At 49.1% G+C, this 19,748-nt stretch overlaps 2 protein-coding genes across 2 annotated transcripts in view; one reads left to right on the top strand and one right to left on the bottom strand.

The window, feature by feature from the left end:
• Window positions 1–2,109: 2,109 nt before the first annotated feature.
• Ccdc201 (coiled-coil domain containing 201) lies at window positions 2,110–4,188 on the top strand. Its single transcript, XM_052736020.1, has 2 exons — window positions 2,110–2,493; window positions 4,012–4,188. Exons 1-2 carry the CDS (start codon window positions 2,110–2,112, stop codon window positions 4,186–4,188), a joined length of 561 nt encoding a protein of 186 aa, XP_052591980.1.
• A 5,565-nt stretch (window positions 4,189–9,753) lies between these two features.
• The window catches only part of Adcy1 (adenylate cyclase 1), a 129,498-nt gene continuing 119,503 nt past the window's right edge, over window positions 9,754–19,748 (bottom strand). The window contains exon 20 of the mRNA XM_052734485.1: window positions 9,754–18,811. Coding sequence (XP_052590445.1) covers window positions 18,515–18,811 — 297 coding nt within the window. The 3' untranslated portion in view covers window positions 9,754–18,514. The remainder of the gene's footprint in view (window positions 18,812–19,748) is intronic.

Here is a 19,748-nt window from a genome sequence, read left to right as displayed (position 1 = left end):
TTCTGGGAGTAAGATGGAGTCGAGTCGGGCGGTGAGGCGCAGTCCGGTGGTGTTCGTAGTAATGCAGATTGCTCTTAGGCTGCCTGCCCATTAGGCCCCAAGGCGTTCCTATCCTGTGAGAAGCTGCTGTAGACCCTGGATGTGCTCTATGTTAGATGAGTCAATATGCACCTGGCCTGGAGCCCCCACACCACACACCTTTGTCAGCTCTGGACTTCTCCTTGCTAGTTCTTCCTAGCTAGGGCCAGACCAGAGTCTCCCCAGTCCGATCCTGAAAACTCAGGAACATCCCTGGCTTCTACATAGTAGAACCCCCCTGGGTTGCTGCTGATGGCTGGCTTTGTCCATAGGTAGCAACGGATAACTATACAGCATTGTTCAGCCTCAAGGAGTATCAAAGTCATTTAAAAAAAAATTGCTGGGTGGTGGTGGCACACACTTTTGATCCCAGCACTTGGGAGGCAGAGGCAGGCAGATCTCTGAGTTCGAGACCAGCCTGGTCTGCAGGACAAGTTCCAGATTAGCCAGGCCTACACAGAGAAACCCTGTCTTGAAAAAAAAACAAAACAAAATTATAACATTTTCTTTTGGAATATTCCAGTCCCCCTACCTCCAAATGACAATGACTTCCTTAACAGTTTGGGGATGTCCCAAATAGTACAGTGGACACTATTACTCTCATTACAAAAATACAAGTGCAAGACATTGCTTCATAAAGGTGGGAGAAAGCAAAATGGGCAACCTGGCAGCACTCTCAAAGTGACCTCAGATGAAGCCCTAGCGTGCTACCTGTGCGAGTCGCCTGTGCGAGTCACCTGTGCCAATCTGTCTGAAGCCCCGAGGAATACAGAAAACACAAAACAACAGAGTATCAGTTGCTGCCAGGTGTTTTCACATGAAGCGATGTCAAAGGGCACTGGAAGGAGGCATGCCCTATGGTGAACACAAATGTGTTTAACTCCAGGCAACCAGTTCCAGGATCCTCCTCAGGTTCCAACATCCACTGACATTCAAGTTCCTTATGTAGAACGTGGCAGCGTTTGTGCAGAATCCAGGCAACCTCGCTTCCTCATAACATAGCATGATGATTCAAACAGCTTGGAAACTACCGCTGGGCTGTATTGTGTTTGGAATAACCATAAGAAAAACCCTGAATGCTCATGTGCATGCTGCTGCTTTGAAAATTACCTAAGTTGGACGTTTCTTTTCTTCTTGAGTATTTTCTACCTGTCCTCCATTAAATCCACTGAAGCAGGACCTGCCGATATAAAGGCTTATGGCAGCCTTCATTCACGTCTAAAAAACCAGTTTGCATGCAGGAATATTGTTGGTTTAATCTAGGCTTTCTCTTGGAGGAGAAATTTAATCAAGATGACTGGATTGGGGATATTCTAGCCAAATCAGCATGTCTCATCAGCTAGAGCAGTGGTTCTCAACCTTTCCCAATGCTGTGACCAAGGTTCCTCATGCTGTGGTGACCCCCAACCATAAAATTATTTCCATTGCTACTTTATAAATGTAATTTTGCTACTGTTATGAATCATCTTGTAAATATCTGTGTTTCCTGATGGTCTTAGGTGACCCCTGTGAATGGGTCTTTCATCCCCCAAAGGAGTTGAAACCACTGAGCAGAAGCCACCTGCCCAACTGGCTTCCCCTGTCCATCATTTGCCAAAAAGTGTTTCTTTTTATTTTCTGTGTTAAGATTCTGTTAACTGTTTCATTGGTAACACTTAACTGTTTTCCTCCCTGGGAAGGCAGTTTTCTGGAACATTCTCTGCGCTTCAACCCCATCCTTGAGACCCATCTCTGACCGTGGCTCCCTGCGCTGTCATTAACTATCAATATAAAGGAACAGGGAAGTGGGAGTGTCCCATCATGCATGTGGTTTGAGTCTCCAGGCATGGGTGCAGACCCTCAGTGCTTAATGCTTCCTTCTCTGTGGCCACTGGATATGTGTCTCTGGGTGGTTGTGCTTGGATGAGAATGTATTGTGTTCCCATGAAGCATGCTGCAACTGTCTAGGACCCAGATTCCTGTGTTTATCTCCAGATTCCTGAGTTGATCTCCTCTCAAGTGATAAAGAGGCCAGACTGGAAGAAACCTGCCATGCACAGCACTCCTCAGGAGATGGCTATGGGCTGGAGCCCAAGGCCCCCAAGAAGGAACTTCCAAAGCAATTGGTCCTTGACATCTGAAGATTCCTTCCAGGATCCTGTGTCCCAGCTGGAGGGGTTCAGCCCCACAGCCACCTTCAGAAAGAAGAGGCTTTCAACTGTTGAGGATTTTGAGAGTTCCAGTGGGCAGGTAGAGCCCTATTCAGACCATTTAGCTGCAGAGGAAGAGCCATGCATGTCAGCCTCATTGAACAAGGAGGAGCGTCCAAAGATAGAGGCCCTGCAGGCAGTGAACTGGCCAAGGAACTCGGGGATGCCTGGAATTTCAGACACCGCCTGGCAGAGGAGGCGAGACCCAAAGAAGCGGGCAGCTGCAGTAGGTCCCCCGCATCCCATCCCAGCCCTGTCCTTAGGGAGTTCTAGGTCCCTGTGTGCTTCCCAGCTGTGGTATAGGGGAGGGGCACATTTACCTTCCATCACTCAGGTTCCTCTGGCCCCAAGCATGGGGTGTGCACAGTATACTCACCTCTGCCTATGAGGTCACAGGGCCTTCCAGCTTTTCTGACACTCAAGGCTCAGCTGTCTCAAGACAGCTTTTTGCTCAGAAGGGATGCTATGGATGCTGTTGCCTGTGGACACCATGACTTCCCAGCCCGGGACTTTGCAAGCCTGGTCCCCAGTGCAGGCTCTGGCTGTTTCTTGTCCCAGGCCTCTAGCTCATGGGCATCCAGGTGCTGTAACTGTCTTCAGTACTGAGGGTTCTGACAGGAATTGTCCCATTTTTCACCTCACTACCTAAGTTCTCCTAAAGGGCCATCTAGGCTCTTTACTGAACTTTGATCCTAGACACAGCAGGATGCTGTTACCATCTGGGAGGGTCCTGAGTTCTCAGGACCTGGCTGAGCTGCCCCAATCCCTTCCCTAGCCACAGTACTGGGACAGAGATAGCTCACTCTCACACAGCAAGAGCACAAGCCGCACTTAACCCCTGCCTCTCTCTGGGGTGCTTCTGCCTCTCCTGATGCCAGGGCCACTCTTTACCAGAGCCCGAAGATTAGGTAAGTACCAGAAAGCATCCTGGCAGGAGCAGTGGCCAAAGTAGACAGAGCATTAAGAATACGTGTCTTGCCGGGCGGTGGTGGCGCACGCCTTTAATCCCAGCACTCGGGAGGCAGAGCCAGGCGGATCTCTGTGAGTTCGAGGCCAGCCTGGGCTACCAAGTGAGTCCCAGGAAAGGCGCAAAGCTACACAGAGAAACCCTGTCTCGAAAAACCAAAAAAAAAAAAAAAAAAAAGAATACGTATCTTTAGGCCAGGTGTGGGGAACAGCTGTAACCCCAACAATGGAAGTCAGAGGCAGGAGGCCAGCCTAGGCTACATACCTGAGACCATCTCAAACAACAAACACATGCTTTCTGTCAGTTTCCAGTTCCTGTCAACAGACCCCAATTCCAAACCCTCCCACCCGAAGCTTGAAGCGTGAGGGTTTGGCTCAGGAGGGTCTCGCTCAGGAGGAATTTTCTTCCAGTTCATTTCTCCCCTGTATCCTCCAGAGGATGCTAACCTCTAGGGTAGCAGATATCAGTACAGCCAGCCTCTTTCATGGCAGGGCCTCTGCTTTCTACCCACTGCCTGCAGATTTTAGATTCTCACTCTGATAAGCTTCAGGCGCTGACCTCTCCTGAGACTGTGAAAGCCTAGGTCTGGGATCCACCCTTTCTCCACACTTGGGGTAACACACAGAAGACAGGGAGGGAGAACCCTGTGGGTTTGGCTGGTATCTCAGACCTGAACGAGGGCCCCAGACCTGCTGGGGACTTTCCTTCCCCAAGTGCATTGTGCACATTGGTTACCAAGAGTGACGGCAGTTCTGCGGATTTCTGTCTTCTACACAGATGCAACGCTTGAGGCAATGGGAGGCCCAGCAGCTTCAGGAAATTGAGGAGGCGGTCCATCACGAGCTTACCATCCAAGAGGAGGTTCTTAGCACTGAGCTCCCCGACCAAGCCCAGGGGCCACTTAGCTTCAGCACAGTCAGGGTTGATGCCCAGGATCCTGCTGCCTTGGCATGAATTAAATCATCTACACCATTCACTCCAGCTGGCCCAGGTAGGTAAGAAGGAAGCAGACCTTGTTACCTAAACTGTAAGGTGGGGGACGAATTGCCTAGGCATGTGGAGAGATTGGGGGGGGGGCACATTAAGGGGCACAGTTGGCAGTTCGAAAGAGAATGAGATTTCTTTGTGTTCTTGAAAAGGTCACTGGGCTCGATTAAACCCTGTGCTCTCTACTGCCTGGCTTTGACCTCGGGGACAAATTGCTCTGCTCCTCTGACCCTTGTTTTCCTTATCTGAAAACTGGCAAAAACTTAGCAGGTGCAATACAAAGCCCATGGACCCAGGTGCTGCTGGCCCAGCTCCCTTGGCTCTGGGAAAGCTGTGTGTACTGGGGACATCCTGATTCTCTGGGCTGAGTTCACTCAGGCCTTCAGCGAGCCGGGACCAGAAGGAAATGGGCCATGGAGTTCTGAAATACTAGGCCAAGTGCAAGTGTGGTGTGACTGAAGCTCTGAGCTTACCCTGGGGACTCAGCTAGGCCCATGGTGGAGAGGACAGGCTGGTACCGAGTGGGACCAGGGCTGGTACAGATGGAGGGAGGGGGTTGGTGTGAGTCCTCGGAGGATGGGAGAAACCGGCAAAGAGTACAGTTTCGGGTTTGGGTTTTAGTTCCCTCAGGAATGGATTGGATCCACTTTCTAGTCGTCTTCAGGGCAGCACGGTTAGAAAGCTCCAATTTCTAGACACCTGGAAAGCTGCAGCTGCTGCTCAAGGCTGTGCTGTGTGTGGGTGGGACAAGGGGAATAGAGGCCCTATGGAAGCCTGGGCAGCTGCTTACCCTGCCCATTTTCTCCCCATGCTCTGTCTCTGCTAAGTATCCTAGCCCTAGGTGGTGGATGAACCTCCAGATAATGCAAGGAAGGAAACACTAAATGGTCACCCCTGGAGTTAACTGCCTCCACCTGTTCTCAGGCTGGCCTCTTTATACGGACATGCTGTGGCCACTTAAGTCCATTTTATTCTTGGATATGTTTGCTGTTTTCTTGCTAAAAACAGATGTATGTTTATGTTTCCAGTGCAGTCTATTCTACTTCCTGCCTGTCCTGTCCTCAATGGCTGCAGATAAAAGGTTAGCACTCTAGTGAAACCAAAAAGAGAAAGCCCTAATAAAAGAAGGTCTAGGCATATGCAGGGTCCCAGGCCACCTGCTTGGAGCCTCAGGTAACAGGTTTCATTGTCTGCTTTCAGGAGCAGGCCAGCAGCTGCTGTGGCTGTGACAGAAACATCGGATTCCACACGATGTTCTCCATAAGTTATCATTTACTTCCTATTTCAACATCTGCATGTTTTACAAGCCACTTCCCATTAAAATAATTCTCTATTTTCATTTGTGTAATTATCTGGTTATAAAATCAGTCCTGTCAGAATGTCAGAGCTTTATTAATTTTTCAAATAAGACAGAATACTATTTTTGAAACCTGATTAGAACTGTGTAACATAGAGATGAACGCATCAGAAAAAAGTCTTTCCGATCTTCATTATTAAAAATAAACTTGCCGGGCGGTGGTGGCGCACGCCTTTAATCCCAGCACTCGGGAGGCAGAGCCAGGCGGATCTCTGTGAGTTCGAGGCCAGCCTGGACTACCAAGTGAGTTCCAGGAAAGGCGCAAAGCTACACAGAGAAACCCTGTCTCGAAAAACCAAAAAAAAAAAAAAAAAAAAAAAAAATAAAAAAAAAAAAATAAACTCTTTTCAGGAGAACTATTTCCAAAGTTTGGGCTTGAATGCAAATCAATTCAGATGTGTAGCCAAGAGAATTCTATTTCAACCTCACGTTTCAAAGACTGAAATTCAAACACAGAATGAGCTCAGGGAAGCAGTTTGGGGCAATGTGTTCTTGAAAGAAAGACTTGCAGGCCTCAGAGGAAGGGCTTGGGTGACAGATAATTTCCTGGACATTTATGTTGTGTTTTCTGGATTATTGTGTATTTGCCCAGTTAGAGTATACTTTACTCACAGACACTCAGCTGAAGTGATTAAAATGTCATTCTTGGGGCTGGGTTGGCAAGACGGCTCAGTGGGGTAAGGGTGCTTGCTGCCATGTCTAACAGCCTGAGTTTGATCCCTGGAGTCTATACAGTAGAAGGAGAGAACTGACTCCTACAAGTTATCCTCTGACCTAAAACACCTGCTCATGTTCTCACATACAAACAAAACAAATGTCAAAAAGTTATTTAAAACATGCCATTTGGGAGGATACTTGACCAATCGGGCAGTGCAGAGAGTCCACACTCTGTTTGTAGCAAGATACTGAGAGGCAATCCAGATAATGCAAGGTCCCCTTTGGACTCTGACACTTTGTGGGTCACAAGGAGTCATTGGCTTGGGAGAAACAGAGCCTTGTAAAGCTGGTGCTGCTAGATCAGGCTGTTCAAACAGCAGGATCCCTAAGTTAACAATCCCGTGATAATTGATGAGTAATGGTCCTTAGTGATGATGGCAACAATGGTTGCTTAGAGATAAGCATGGACTGTTTGAGTCTGCAAGACCATGTTTTGCAAAATAGCAATCCTAAAACCTACAAGAAAAAACTAAAACATATTCTGCTTCCTGGCAGTTCCAACTTGCAATGCCCTCAATCTCTGAGCGGTTTTTCCCTCTATCTGATCTTTTGCAGTCATTCTTGTCTCCACACAGTGCCTCACCACTGTCACCCATTTCTTATGGAGTGTGGTTAGGGAACTAATTTCTAATCCTGTGGCATGCCTGCCTTGGGTTTTGAGTTCCCCCATGGAGGGACAGCTCCTTTGTTCTGATTAGAAATCACTGATAGGCGAGGGCTCCCTGCTGCACTGTCATTTCCTGTGGCTGAGTGGTGAGTGATCTCTGGGCAGCACAGTGGCTCACAGCACACCCCTTTATCATGGCCCTGCTCTGGTAGTTCAGCTGGGGTTCTCCCTGGGATCCCAGAGTGAGACTGTGACTGATTCCCTGGCATTGCTGGACAGAAATCTACCCCCAGGTCTGTTCATGTTGACTGATTCTACTCCTTGTGATACCAATAACTGGCTGGGGGCTTTCTGTTGCACTCAGAATGGTGGGTAGAAGGGGAAGTGCCTTTGGTATGGGCAGGCCACCAACCAGCTCCAACCCGAGGCCTAATGCTTCAGGCTCTAGACACCACAGACCATTTTTCATGCACTGGGGTTGTCAGCTTATGGCTACGGCTGTTGTCTTCAACAGTAGCTGGCAGTAGCGGTGGCAGGAGTGTCTAACAGTGTGACAGTTTTCAAACAGGACTTGGAGGCTGGGACCGACAGCACCAAGCAATACAACTTTCTGAGCTCTGTGGGTAGGGTGAAGGCAGTCTTACTCTTTGGGGCTAATAATCCCATTTTCAAGGCAGCTGGGACATCAGGGCAGAGTCTAACAACTTAGAATTAGGTCCTCAAAGTCTAAGCAAGGAGATACAAACTTTAAAAGACGTACTATTTTAAAAACTGCCTACATGAACATTGAGAGTGATTCACTTGTGTTCAGCAGTACTGAAGCCCGGCTTAGCCCCTGCTCCAGAGGCCCAGGGAGAGCAAGTCCTTCTAATCTGTTCCCTGAAATTGTGGGTCTAAGGTTTTGTTCTCTCACTGGATGTCAAAGAAGAGATGCTCTGCTCCAAGATACTGACCCTCTTCTCCCTAGTCATGCAGCTAAGCTAACCCTCTAAGCCAGTGTTCTTAACCTTCCTAATGCTGTGACCCTTTAATACAGTTCCTCCTGTGTGGTGACCCCCAACAATGAAATCGTTTCCATTGCTACTTCATAACTGTAATTCTACTACTGTTACCAATTCTAATGTAAATATTTTTGGAGATAGGGCTTTGTCAATGGGGTTGCGGTCCTCAGGTTGAGAACTGCTGCTCTAAGCCATTCATGACTGGATAAAACCTGTCACCCTTCAGAGCTCTCCAGCCGATCCTTCTGCCACCAGCCAGAGATGGTTTTCTGCTCTCGGGAAACAAGGGAGGTCCGAGTATAAGATCATATAGCCCCCAGCACAATTAGGAGTGATACATCATACCGTTACAAGTGATGATGATGGAATCTCGGTGGGAGGACATCTCAGAACTTTGTCTACTGCAGCGTGTTACCAGTTGTTCGCCATTATCAGCAGCACATGAAGGCCTGGAGTGGATGGGGGATCAACTAGGGTTGGTAGGCTATCGACCACCATTAACATCCTGGAGTGGTTTTACCGTACTCAAGGAATTAATGCCCTGTGATCCCTGTGACCGTTTACCAAGTGATGACTAACTCCCTGTGACCAAGTGTACAAGTGTGATCTCACAGCAGATTTCCTCATGGTACATCTATTATCTTTCTAAAAACGTCATCCCAGTAAGGGTGGATACGACACGATAGTGCTTTCAATTTGTGTTCCTTTAATTAATAGTTCTACTGATGACCATGTTTCTGCTACATTGTATTTCTTAATCTCAGACCTTCCATAATTCCATATACACCTTTTTAAAATCTATTGGAATATTCATTCCACAACTTTAAAAAAAAAAACCTTTTCCTAGGACATGGTTTTATTTGACATTAAAGAGGCAGTCTTTAGTTAACAGAGAAAAACTGTACATCATCTATGTTGATAGTTAATTCTGGGTCATTTTGATCAGGCCACCCTCCAGGAGTCTGTCTGGACTCCATACAGATGTTGCTATGAAGGTACTTTTTACACGGGACTGCTACTTGTAAAAGACTTCAAATAAAGCAGGTGACCTGCCACCAGCGAGGGTGGCCTCATGTTGTCAGATGCAAGCTGCAAACTATGCTCCTCCTCAGTCTCTGCCCAGCGGGCTTCAGACATGCCCGCCCCAGTCCTGTGAGCCGGTTCCTGAAGCTAAGTTCTGTTTTTGCACCCCTCCCTGATACCAGAGTACACCCACCCACCTCCCCTCCCTCCTGCTTCTCGCTCTGGAGAACTTTCCAAACACCAAAGGAAAGACAACTTGAAAGAGATGCCTCAATGACGGGTGTGACTGTGGACGTGATCCTGCACCATTCTGCTAACCTGGGATGGGTTAATTTTTCACTTTTGAAAGAAACCTAACACCAGCTTAGTGCTGTGCTCAGGTGATTTTTTTTTTTTTAAATCTTTTAAGAAGGGGCAATGAGCAGGGATATAAACAAGGGCAGAATGCTTGCCTAGCACGTATGGAGATGATGGAGACTTCACAGACAGTAAAATGAAAAATAAATAAAATTACTGAGTCCTTAGCTAGAAGACTTTCTGAAAGCTCCAAGAAGTAATACTACTGACAGGCTACCCCAGACTGCAAGAAGCCTGGAGAGTCCATAACAACACTGAAATATTATCAGAGAAATATCTGAGTCATGAGGGTCACAGAAGTCTATGACTAAAATCCAGGCAAGAAAAGTGAAAGGGTGGTGGTGTAAAAATGAACGTGACTTTGTGTGACATTTTGAATAATAATGGCCCCACCCCGCCCCCCTCGAATGTGCATGAAGAGAGTCAGGAATGGCGTCAAAACATTTGTCTTTCAATGAGAACGGCCAGCGTTTAGTCAAGCAATTTTTCTCTTTTATTTTTGTTAAATAAGACTCCAGAGAGTATAGTGCAAACACTCAGTAGAAAAGTTGCAGTTAAGAAATGTACATTCACATTAACATTTCAGTCCATTCACTTTTTAAATAAAAATAGGACAAATTATTCAATTACTTGTCTCAATTTAACAATCTTGAAAAAGACTGGAAGGTGCTCTACAGAGTTGACATAAAAATAGACCCGTATTGATTATACAAATCTATTGTGAGAGGTTACCCAGTGATAGTGAGTTATTGTGAATATAATCATTGCGTTCTCACAGCTACGGACGCATCTGGTAGGTTTACTGTGTGGGAGAAAATGCCCCCTTTGTCCATGCACCCTCCATCCCACTGAGGGACTCAAAGCCTTCTTGATAAACACAGGACACAGGTGCTTACATGCTTTTTTTTTTTTTGTTTTTTTTGTTTTTTTTTTTAAGTAAGGAAATCCAGAAGTGGGCTTTGGGCTTATTTTAAATCAAGATGGAATTACTGCTAAGACATAATGGCATTCCCATTTGTGCAAACTGGTGAGCAATCACCCTAAGTGAGAGGATGGCGGGAGCGGGAGCATGGGCTGAAGGGAGACAGTGGACACAGTAGGTGCTGGAGCCACACCGGTTTCCCCACACCTGGGGTCAGCTGGCAGAGGGGAACGCTGCGCTCCCAACAAGCAGCAGAGGTGACTGGAGGACAAGCCCAAGCCCATCCGTTCTTTTGGGCATGCTACAGAATGTCAACTTCAAACTAAGGTGCACACAGTTAGGAACCTCAGGGCATGCAATTCCCAAGTGTACATGGCTTGCATATACTCAATGTTACCAGGGAAGAAGGCAACGGAGCAGGCCCCTCCTCCCCAGGCATGTGTGGCATGTGTGCTCCTGGTGGCCAGTTGTGCCCACACTGCCAGTGGTGTATGCAAGAGATGCTGGGGGCTCCCTTGGGGTCCCCCCAGGATGGGAACGGTCCCCTGAGACTTGTGCTTCACGAGCCTGGGGCTGAGTGGAGGCTGCTGGTGGGAGGTAAGAAACAAGTTCTGGCTGCGGTCAAGCCCACTTCCCGTGGCAGTACCGTGGGGGATGGGGGCACCACCCACAGGCCAATGGACTGGCCTGCAACTGTTGGCCTACGAGTTGATTAAGCCTAGGAGATTTCTGGAATCAGTCTCAGATAGCATCTCCATTGAAATGCTAATTCTCAGGAAGTGGCTGGAAATGTTGGGAAACCAATGTATCTGAAGTGGATGCTGCCTGGCGTCAGTAGGTAAAGCTTAGAAGGCATGTGGGATCCCTGTACTTGAGAGGCTGACATACTTCCTGTCATCCATCATAGTCCCTTTGATGCTTTCTATACAGTCCTGGGGAACTTTGTCTAAACTCCCCTTTAATCCCTGGGAAGGTACCCTCACTGCTGTGGCTGCCAGAAGCATATGCTAGAAATGGCTGTAGAGCATTGAAGGTCAGAGCTGTAACTGGAGCCAGGCTGGCTGTGTGAAGGGGGAAAACCAGTGTGTGGTTTGGGCTCTACAGAAAAGAGTGTTTTAAGAAGATCCCACTAAATACGATGACAGTTTGTGTTTCAGAAAGTTCTAGAATATCAAGGGCACGGCAAAACGGGGCCTGCTGAAGCTAGGTGTTCTAAGTTCTTGCTGGGTGTCTGTAACTTTAGAGGCATGCACCTGATCTGAAAGGAAACAGATGGCTCTAATTTAGCAACAAGAAGCCAAGGACTACAGAAACAAACAGCACTTGGCCACATACTCCAAACATGGGATGTAAGCAAGCCTTGCCCACAAGGGACCCGCCTCCATGAGGTGCCCTGCACCACGGTAGGCATTATTGTATAGTCAATAGCATCAACAGCGACCCAGTTCTTACAGAATGCCGTTTGCTTAGCAGAGACCCTAACAGTAAGAGAAAACACACAGGTTGGCCAGAACAGATGAGGCGTGGCCCCTCCCTCTCTGGATTGCAGTCTCAGGACAACATGTATTTGAGTACTATACCACTTCTTCCACAGGCTGTTCACAGACATGGATGCCCAGGAATTGCAAAGTTACATGGGAATACTAGCAATGAATGTTTGATCAATTTACCCTCATATCAAAGCCCCCCTACCCAAGATGTTAACTAATGGCACAATGATGATTGAACTCCCTGTGGCTGACTGTGGACTTAGCAGGTTAGTAGCATGCTGAAGAAAACTCAGTACATTCATTAGATTTGAAACGACTTAACACTTGTCAGGGCAGAGGATGTGGCATGACTGTGGTCCATTTTCTGAATTTGAAGACATTTTATGAACCACAACTCGCGATAGCCTCCTCAGTCTTGTTCTTCCCACCGTACAAGCCAGATGGGTGCCAGCTGACAGACAGACACACCAGGTGGAGGGCGTGGCCTCCACGGCAGCTCTTATAACTTGGAGGGTAGGAAAGGGCTCATGCACCTGAGGTGGGTGCCACTTTGCTCCTCCCTCAAGAGTTTTGATACACACTCACCCTGGCATCTCTGCACAGTACCCCACATGTACCCAAACCCTCAAACCAAACCAACAAGACAAAAGAAATAGGAGCAACATATTGCCTCAATGCACCTGGGCCTGAATGCTATGATGGCAGTCTCTTTGCAAAAGAGAGTTAGCCGTCCTTACTGGACAGTAGCTCAGGGACAAGTGCCCATCTTCCACGTATCCCCCAACAACGGAGGATGGGAATTGGCAGGTGCTGCCTCAGTTTATGTGATGCTAAGTGTCCCAAAGGATGATCAGCTGACTGTATTCAAATTTAATTTTGGTCCTTCTGTTAATCATCTTAATCCTAGGGAGAATTTATGTTGTATAAGACATGCACACACATGCTTACACATGTGCACAGGAGCACGCATTGATTTGAACTAAGTATGGCCCCGAGTGCAATCGTTTGTTGTTTTTCAAGCTACTGAACAAATCTGGTCTGTGTAGAACAGAATGGATTGAAACAGTAAGAAAACTTAAAAAATCCAAACATCTTAGTCTTTACATAATGTTCTGTTGACTGGATAATCGTTTAGTGACAGAATGTGGCACTTGAAGTTGGATCTGAAGTGTTTACAAAAGGGACCACAGAGTGACAAATCTCATACCCTATTATTGGACCTGTCTTTACGAGGAGTGAGCACACAGGGCAGCTGGAGATCCCAGATATATTTCCAAGTACCCCCGGGTTCTTGGAGGGGAGGCAGAACCCGAGGGTGCAGACACCTGCCTTGCCTGATTCTGTGTGTCTGTGAGGTTGTGTTTACTGCGTACCTGACCCTGTGAGAGGAAACAGTCACTAGAGCCCATCACATCCTCCTTGTCTCCAGTCACTAGAGCATCACAGACGGGGCCCCCCCGGCAGGAGTACCCTGTTCAGCTGTCATCAGCCAGCAGCGGGACTAGGCCACCCCACATCATCTATATGTGGACATCAAACTCCCCAGAATTCTCCATCCAGTGAGCAGCAGAAGCCTTCCTGAATATGCCCTTTGGTTCTGTCCCCTCCCTACCCTCCAGGTGGAGCTCCTCTGACCAGGCCTCACACCCTCTGCCTTCCCCTAGGAAGGCTCCTGGGCTCTAGGCCTTGTGCCTCTGGGTCCACACTGGCCTCCTGTGGTACCAGCTGACCACACAGGCACCAAGAGCTGCCTAGGGCCAAAGAGCCTCCATTTCCACCATATTCATCCTGGCAGCTGTGAACATCCTAACACATTTTCTCTCTGGTGCCAAGGAGCTCAGAACGATTCATGAGCAAGATCGTTATCTAGGTGTCTCAGTTCCTGGATGGAGACCTCTTTCTGCCTGAAACACAGAGGTTAGCTTCCCCAGGCCAGCTGAGGGCGGCTCCGATTTTGCCTGTTGAACTCTGGGCCCCCATCACATCAGCAAGCAGATCCCTGAATCTAAGTCCACCCAATGTAACTCCTCTAACCCCTAGCCCCCCCCCCCCACACACACACACTTTTAAACATCAACCTATCTCCAAGCCTGCAGTTGTAAATGAAAATGAACTATTGGTTCAAACCCAAAATGGAAACATTCAAAGCCAATCACAGCCAGAGAAGCAAGATGCTTCGGGGCCCCGCCCACATAACATCCAAGCTGCCAGACTTGTTCTTTATTAATTGTACCAAGGCAAACAACAGGGAGAAGGGTTTGGGGTTTTTTGTCTTGTTTGTTTTGTGTATATGTGCATGTAGGAGCACTCTTTAAAAATTGAAGCCACTAAAAGGCATGAGCAAGTCAGTTTCTGGGGGTTACCTATATACAGCCATTTAAGAAAGTAATATATGAGCATCACTTCTGCAGCCTCTCATGGTGCTGATGGGTGAGCAATAGATGTAGGAATGTTCTTTCCCTGCAACTGTTATGCTCCCTGCGGAAGGTACACACCTGCTCTGTAAAACCCCCACACCATCGACTGAACACTGTACAGGCTATGAACAAGATCCCTGAGACTCGGAGAGTCCTAGAACCTACCTTGTTGAGAGTGGTGATGGCTGGGAGAATCAAATGAAACCTTCCCTGATTCCACAATCCAATCTGCTCCCCTCTTACCCAGCCCACTAAAGCAAGTCATTTACACAGCCTCTGTAGGTTGCTGTTAGGACGTGTTATATGGCACAAGAGTCCTTCAGATTGCACTTAAATAAAATGTGAACTCTCTGAAGGCTAGCCGCATCCACCAACTAAGCCCACAGTCTGAATCCTTTATGCTAGTCAGGGCTCCCTTCCTAGCCCTTTCCTGTTATAACCTCAGGAATCATCCTCTCCAACACAGAGCTCTTCTCCTACCAGGATGGTACCGATAAAGGTGAGATGTGCAACCTTGAATATGGCATCGTTTTCTTTGAATAGTATTCCATGAGTGCTCACACCACTGAAACAAACCATTACTATTTGATGCTCACATCGCTGAAACAAACCATTACTACCCTCAGTCAGACGAAGCATCACGACTCAAGGATAGGTACAGATACAGGGTTGGATGGCTGCCCTAAGCTTTATTCCTTAGTGAGCTATAATGTAGGGCTCAGAACTGGTGGCTGGCTCAGTCTGCTCAGCTATCTGGGGGTACCAATCCAAGCTCTAGAAACCAAGAAGTTAGAGCTGGGCCTTCTGGGAGGGGTGGGGACCTGGAATGACAGTCCTCTATAGCAAACTCACATGCGTGGGTAGTTTCCGAAGTATCAATCTGCTTGGGCCAGACTTGTCTCTACAGTATAGAGTTATGGTTATTGCTTCTATGACAGAAGGGGTCCGGAAGCCCTGATGGCTTTGGAGTCCAAGAAACAACTGGGTTGCTGGGTGTGTGGGGACATACACCTGCAGGGATACACACTCCAGGAGTGGACCGTCCCAGGTTGGCACAGCCCATGGAAGCATTTGGAAGCATTCTGGGGCTGTGTTCTACTCTACAATGTCAGGCACGGGAGGCATGCTAGGGTTGAGAAGGGAACACAAAGGGGTCATTTCCCAAGGGCCACAGCATCACAAGCAAGGGCTGACGTGGGTGCCAGGCTTTTCCTCATTTTTGGTACAAGTGAACAGGAAGCACCTGTAACTGGTGCACTATTTACAGAGCATCTTAAAATAAATAATTTGGAGAGAATCCTACCCAAATGGCTCTAACATTTGTACATGAATATTGTACAAGATTAAAAATAAATAAGGCAATATAATACATTTTTATCACAAATAAAAAGAAAGTCATTTATCACCAAACCCGGAGGAACATTATGGCTGCACGTGTGGTTCCTGACCTCACAAGAAGTAGGCGGGTTTGGAATTGCTGATGATGGAGATGTCGCCCCTGAAGAAGAGACCCAGCCAAGGCTCCTGTGTGGTCTACTTCGGAACAGTTCTGTGCCCAGAGAAGGCAATGTCATCCTATACGGTTGCTTTCTCTGGTTCTGACCACACTGTGGGTGGCTCTGCCCAAGCACCCATGTGATCCCCACTTTGCACACTCCATGTGCGCGCAGCGCTACAGGCCTCGGCTGGCTCTGCTCCGAGTCTTAGAGGTCAGATTCAGGTGTCACTGGGCTCCTTCCTGATGGCTCTGATGGTCTGCCTGCTGCTTACTCAGGTGAGGGCCAATTTCAGTTCCCTGTGGGTTGTGGGAGTGACATCCTGGCTTCTTTGCTGGCTGGAGCTGTGGTGCCCTCACAGGTCTGTCTCTTCAGGGTATGCTTCCCACCTCTCCCAGCCTGTCCATCCTTCTGTTGACTTCTGAGAGGCCATGCATGTGTCTGCACCAACCCCATTGGTGCAATCTAGGATCCTTTCTCACCCTTCAGCGGCCACCCCAAGTCCCCCTGTGAAGCTCCTTGGCCGACACACACACAGGGCCTCGGGCTATCATGTGGGTATCTTTGAGAACCATGCCTCCGTGCCTAACCTGGACAGCCCAGGGACGCAGGAGCTTTGGAGGCCCCGAAGCCACTCAGAGGAAACCCAGGCTGTGCTAGAGGTTTTCTGCCATCCTTAATGACCTAGAAGGCCAGGGACAGCACCACAGCCCACAGAGCCAGGGCTACAATGTAACTCACTTGCTCTGGGTGCTCCTGTCTGAGCTGACTGCTTCAGATTTGGTTAAGACAGACAGACAGGTGAAAAAGTCCTAGTGGAAAAAAGAAGCCCATGAGAGGAAAAGCTATTTGTCCCAAGGATAGGAAAACATGGGAGCAGGCAGGAGGCACAAAGAGTGAATATTTGTGTGCCCTAGCCAGGTTCTGGCTCAGATGAATCTGCCTCTCCTCAGAGCCACCCCCATCCCACCCCCACCAGCCTGCAGCTTTCCTGTAAATGCAATCTCTGATGGAATTCTGGACCATGTGAGAAACCCCAAAGCTCTCCCCTGTCCTCAGCCCTACTGGAGCCGGCATTTCCCCCAGCACTGTTATATCAAAACGCCAAGCCACAGGAAGTAGACACGACCACTGGAAGAGGCTGAAGCTCCTGGCTCTCCAGCTCCGAAACGCTACAGCGGAGTGCTGAGGTCAGTCAGGCCCTGGCTCTGGGTTCTAGCCAGAACAGAATGACAGAAAGGCAGCAAACGATGGCCATACCACACTGCCTGATATCATCAGAAAGGCAACAAAGCAAGGTGGGCACAGGTCAACATTCCTCTGCAGAAGGTGCCAGAGGGTCCCTTTACCATCAGCCACAAGCTCCAGCCCATAGAGAATATGCAGTCTTCACAGCTGCCTCACCCCTACCCTAGGGCACCTGCAGTGCAGTCTACAGTCTCAGGTACTTGGAGACTGGGCACGCAGCCTCCGCCTCTCTCCTTCGCTTGACACTTTCTTCCTACCCACATGCCACCTGAGTCTAGCCTCGCCCGAGTCTCCCAGGATGGGCGCTGGCTGACCTGTGAAACTGCCCAGGCCCCGGCATGGCCACACACTGGAGATGGGAACCAGGGACCCCACATCTGCACCCTGCCAGGGAAAGCTCTGCCCTAGTCTAAGAAGACAGGACCTTAGGCAGGGGAAAGTCCTTGGGGAGCAGTGAGAAGATGGACCTCTACAGCCGTGAGCAGGCAGGGCTTACGCCCACCTGCCCTGTTTCAAGCTGCCTCCCTTCCTGTGAGTGAGGCTGAGTATCTGCAGAAGCCAGGTTTCATCCAGCTATTCCGGGCCCATTGCTTCCTAGCAGCTCTTTCAGACTCCTGTTGCCCAGACTCGCGGTGTTCATCTCAGCTGCAGTCGTGGGGAAACACAGATGGGAGACTCCCTTCTTCACTCGGGAGCAGGGATACCACGCCTAAGACTCAGGAACACACACTCTGCCAACTCCGAAACCCCCAAGAGGAGGAATGGTTATGTCAGAGAAATGATGTCTTCCAGCAAGGGAAGTGCTCGTGGGTGTAGTGGGCCAATCACGCAGCATAAATGAAGGCCTGATTCTTGTGACACTTAACAGTGTCCAAGACACCCCAGGGAAGGCAAATCTGCACACACCCCTCTTCTCTGAATGTGCGGTGATGGCACGGGAGAAGAGGACTCGCTGTCACAGGAGTCAGAAACCAGCAGGCAGGTGGGGTTGGAAGAGAATGCACAGGCCAGGAGGATAGAAGTGGGGCTGTGGGGCCCCCTGCAGATTCCAGAAGACCTGCCTCTGGCTGGTAACAAAAGCCTACTCTTGAGGAAAGCCAGCAATGTCACTCTTCATGCAGTAAGAGGTGGCTTTTCAATTCTTCCTGTCCTGTCCTGTCCAAGACCTGACGAGCTCTAAGCTGTGCCCATGGTATAAACAATTCAACTGTCATGGCCCTGCCCAGCGGGGCCAACTTCCCAGTCTGGCGCTCGAATCTTCTAGCCAGGGTTTGAGCCACCCATAAGCCAGGGCCTACCAGGGCTGGAGCCACCCATAAGCCAGGTTGACTTGGGGCTCAGTCATGGTGGGCTCCTCTGCCAGATGGACCTCCACAGCTTTTGCTATGACCATGGAAGATATTCCCAAGGTCCCATCGATGCCAGCACTAGCCAGGCATAACCAGGTCACTAGGAAGAGACAGGGCTCCATATGCCCCCAAGTGGGTAGCTTGGGCACATCTCCCACTGGCCTCAGGCCACATCTAGACGATGCTTCTTCTCCAGCCCAGCCACTTAGCAACTGCTCCTCTGGCCGGTCTTGGCTGGAGCCATGATGGCTTTGTGTCACCCTGGAGCATTCTTGCTTTGCATGCATCTCCAGTGGCCCATGGGCTCCACTAGGCTTCCTTCCCTGCTGCTGTGGACGGCAGGAACTGACCAGCGGGGGCTGGGGGAAGCCCCGGCCTCATCGGGGGTCCAGCTCCAGGACATAGTGGGGGCCGTCTGGGCTGGCCTCTCCCATAAGGACACATTCTCCGCTCCAAGCGGAAGGTCCTGCCATGGGAACTGTTTCCATCAGTCCTGCCTTCTAGAAAGTACGTTAGCATCTCTCCCTTCCCCTTGACGCTGACTTTGCCTCTGCACACAAACTGGTATGCGCACCTCTTCAGCAACCGGTGGACCTCCTCAGTCACCTGCCAGTGGAAAGAAGCCAACAATCTTAGTCATGCACAATGAGGGGTCCTCTGGAGGACAGGAGCTCCCCAGTGTACCTTCTACCCTGCACCCCAGTCTCCAGCCTGGCTGTCCAACCCTGGCAGTACTTGGACAAAGCTACTCTATATCTGGGCAAGTGGGAGCAACGGGGGCTAAGACCCAGCAGGGCTTGGGTGAGCCACTGTGGCCACTTTGTGCACTAGCCAGGGTCTATGTGTGACTAGCCCCAATGTTAGGGATAGAGGGGCAGAGGCAGGCTCTCTGGCTGGGGGCTCCAGATACCTCAGCAAAGTAGAGTCTGGTGGGTGCTTTTACCCCACTACTGGGACTGGCAGCCTTAGTTGTTGGGGTTTGTTGGGGTGCAGCTACTAAATGGGGCCTTTGGTAGGGGTCATTAGCACATAGAGGGCAAAGCTAGGAGAAAATGGCCATCTCTTAGCTCTCTTATCTCAGGCTTCAGACCAGTGTCCTGCCCCCAATAATCCCTGCCTCCCCAAACCAGAGAAAAGATAAAGGATGAGATATACCTGATCCTTGGCATTGCCCTAAGCCAGCACACAAGGCCTCTCTACCTCCTTGTCTCCTCCTATTTTATGTTCAAACAATGAAATTGTCTCCAGCTACCTTTTCACACTTTGGCAGAGCTGGGGAGGGTGGCCCTCCACATCAGACTGAGCACTAGTGTAAGAGATGCCAAATATGAGCCTTTTCTATCAAATACTAGAAAATGTGTGTTTAGGACAAAGAATTCAAACCTTTTTGTCTCCTCTACCTCGTCAGAGTTTTATGCAAATATTTTAATCCTCAATCCCTGCAAAACATTTGTCTACACAAAGACTGACTTGCTGTCTCCAAGAATTTGATGGCCTAGAGTAGTGAACCCTTTCCCTTCCTCCTTTATTTCCCGTGAGCCAA

The sequence above is a fragment of the Peromyscus californicus genome, unplaced genomic scaffold (assembly GCF_007827085.1).
Source record: "Peromyscus californicus insignis strain IS unplaced genomic scaffold, ASM782708v3 Scaffold_13__1_contigs__length_99412109, whole genome shotgun sequence".
NCBI lineage: Eukaryota > Metazoa > Chordata > Mammalia > Rodentia > Cricetidae > Peromyscus > Peromyscus californicus.
This window is presented reverse-complemented; position numbering and strand designations above follow the sequence as displayed.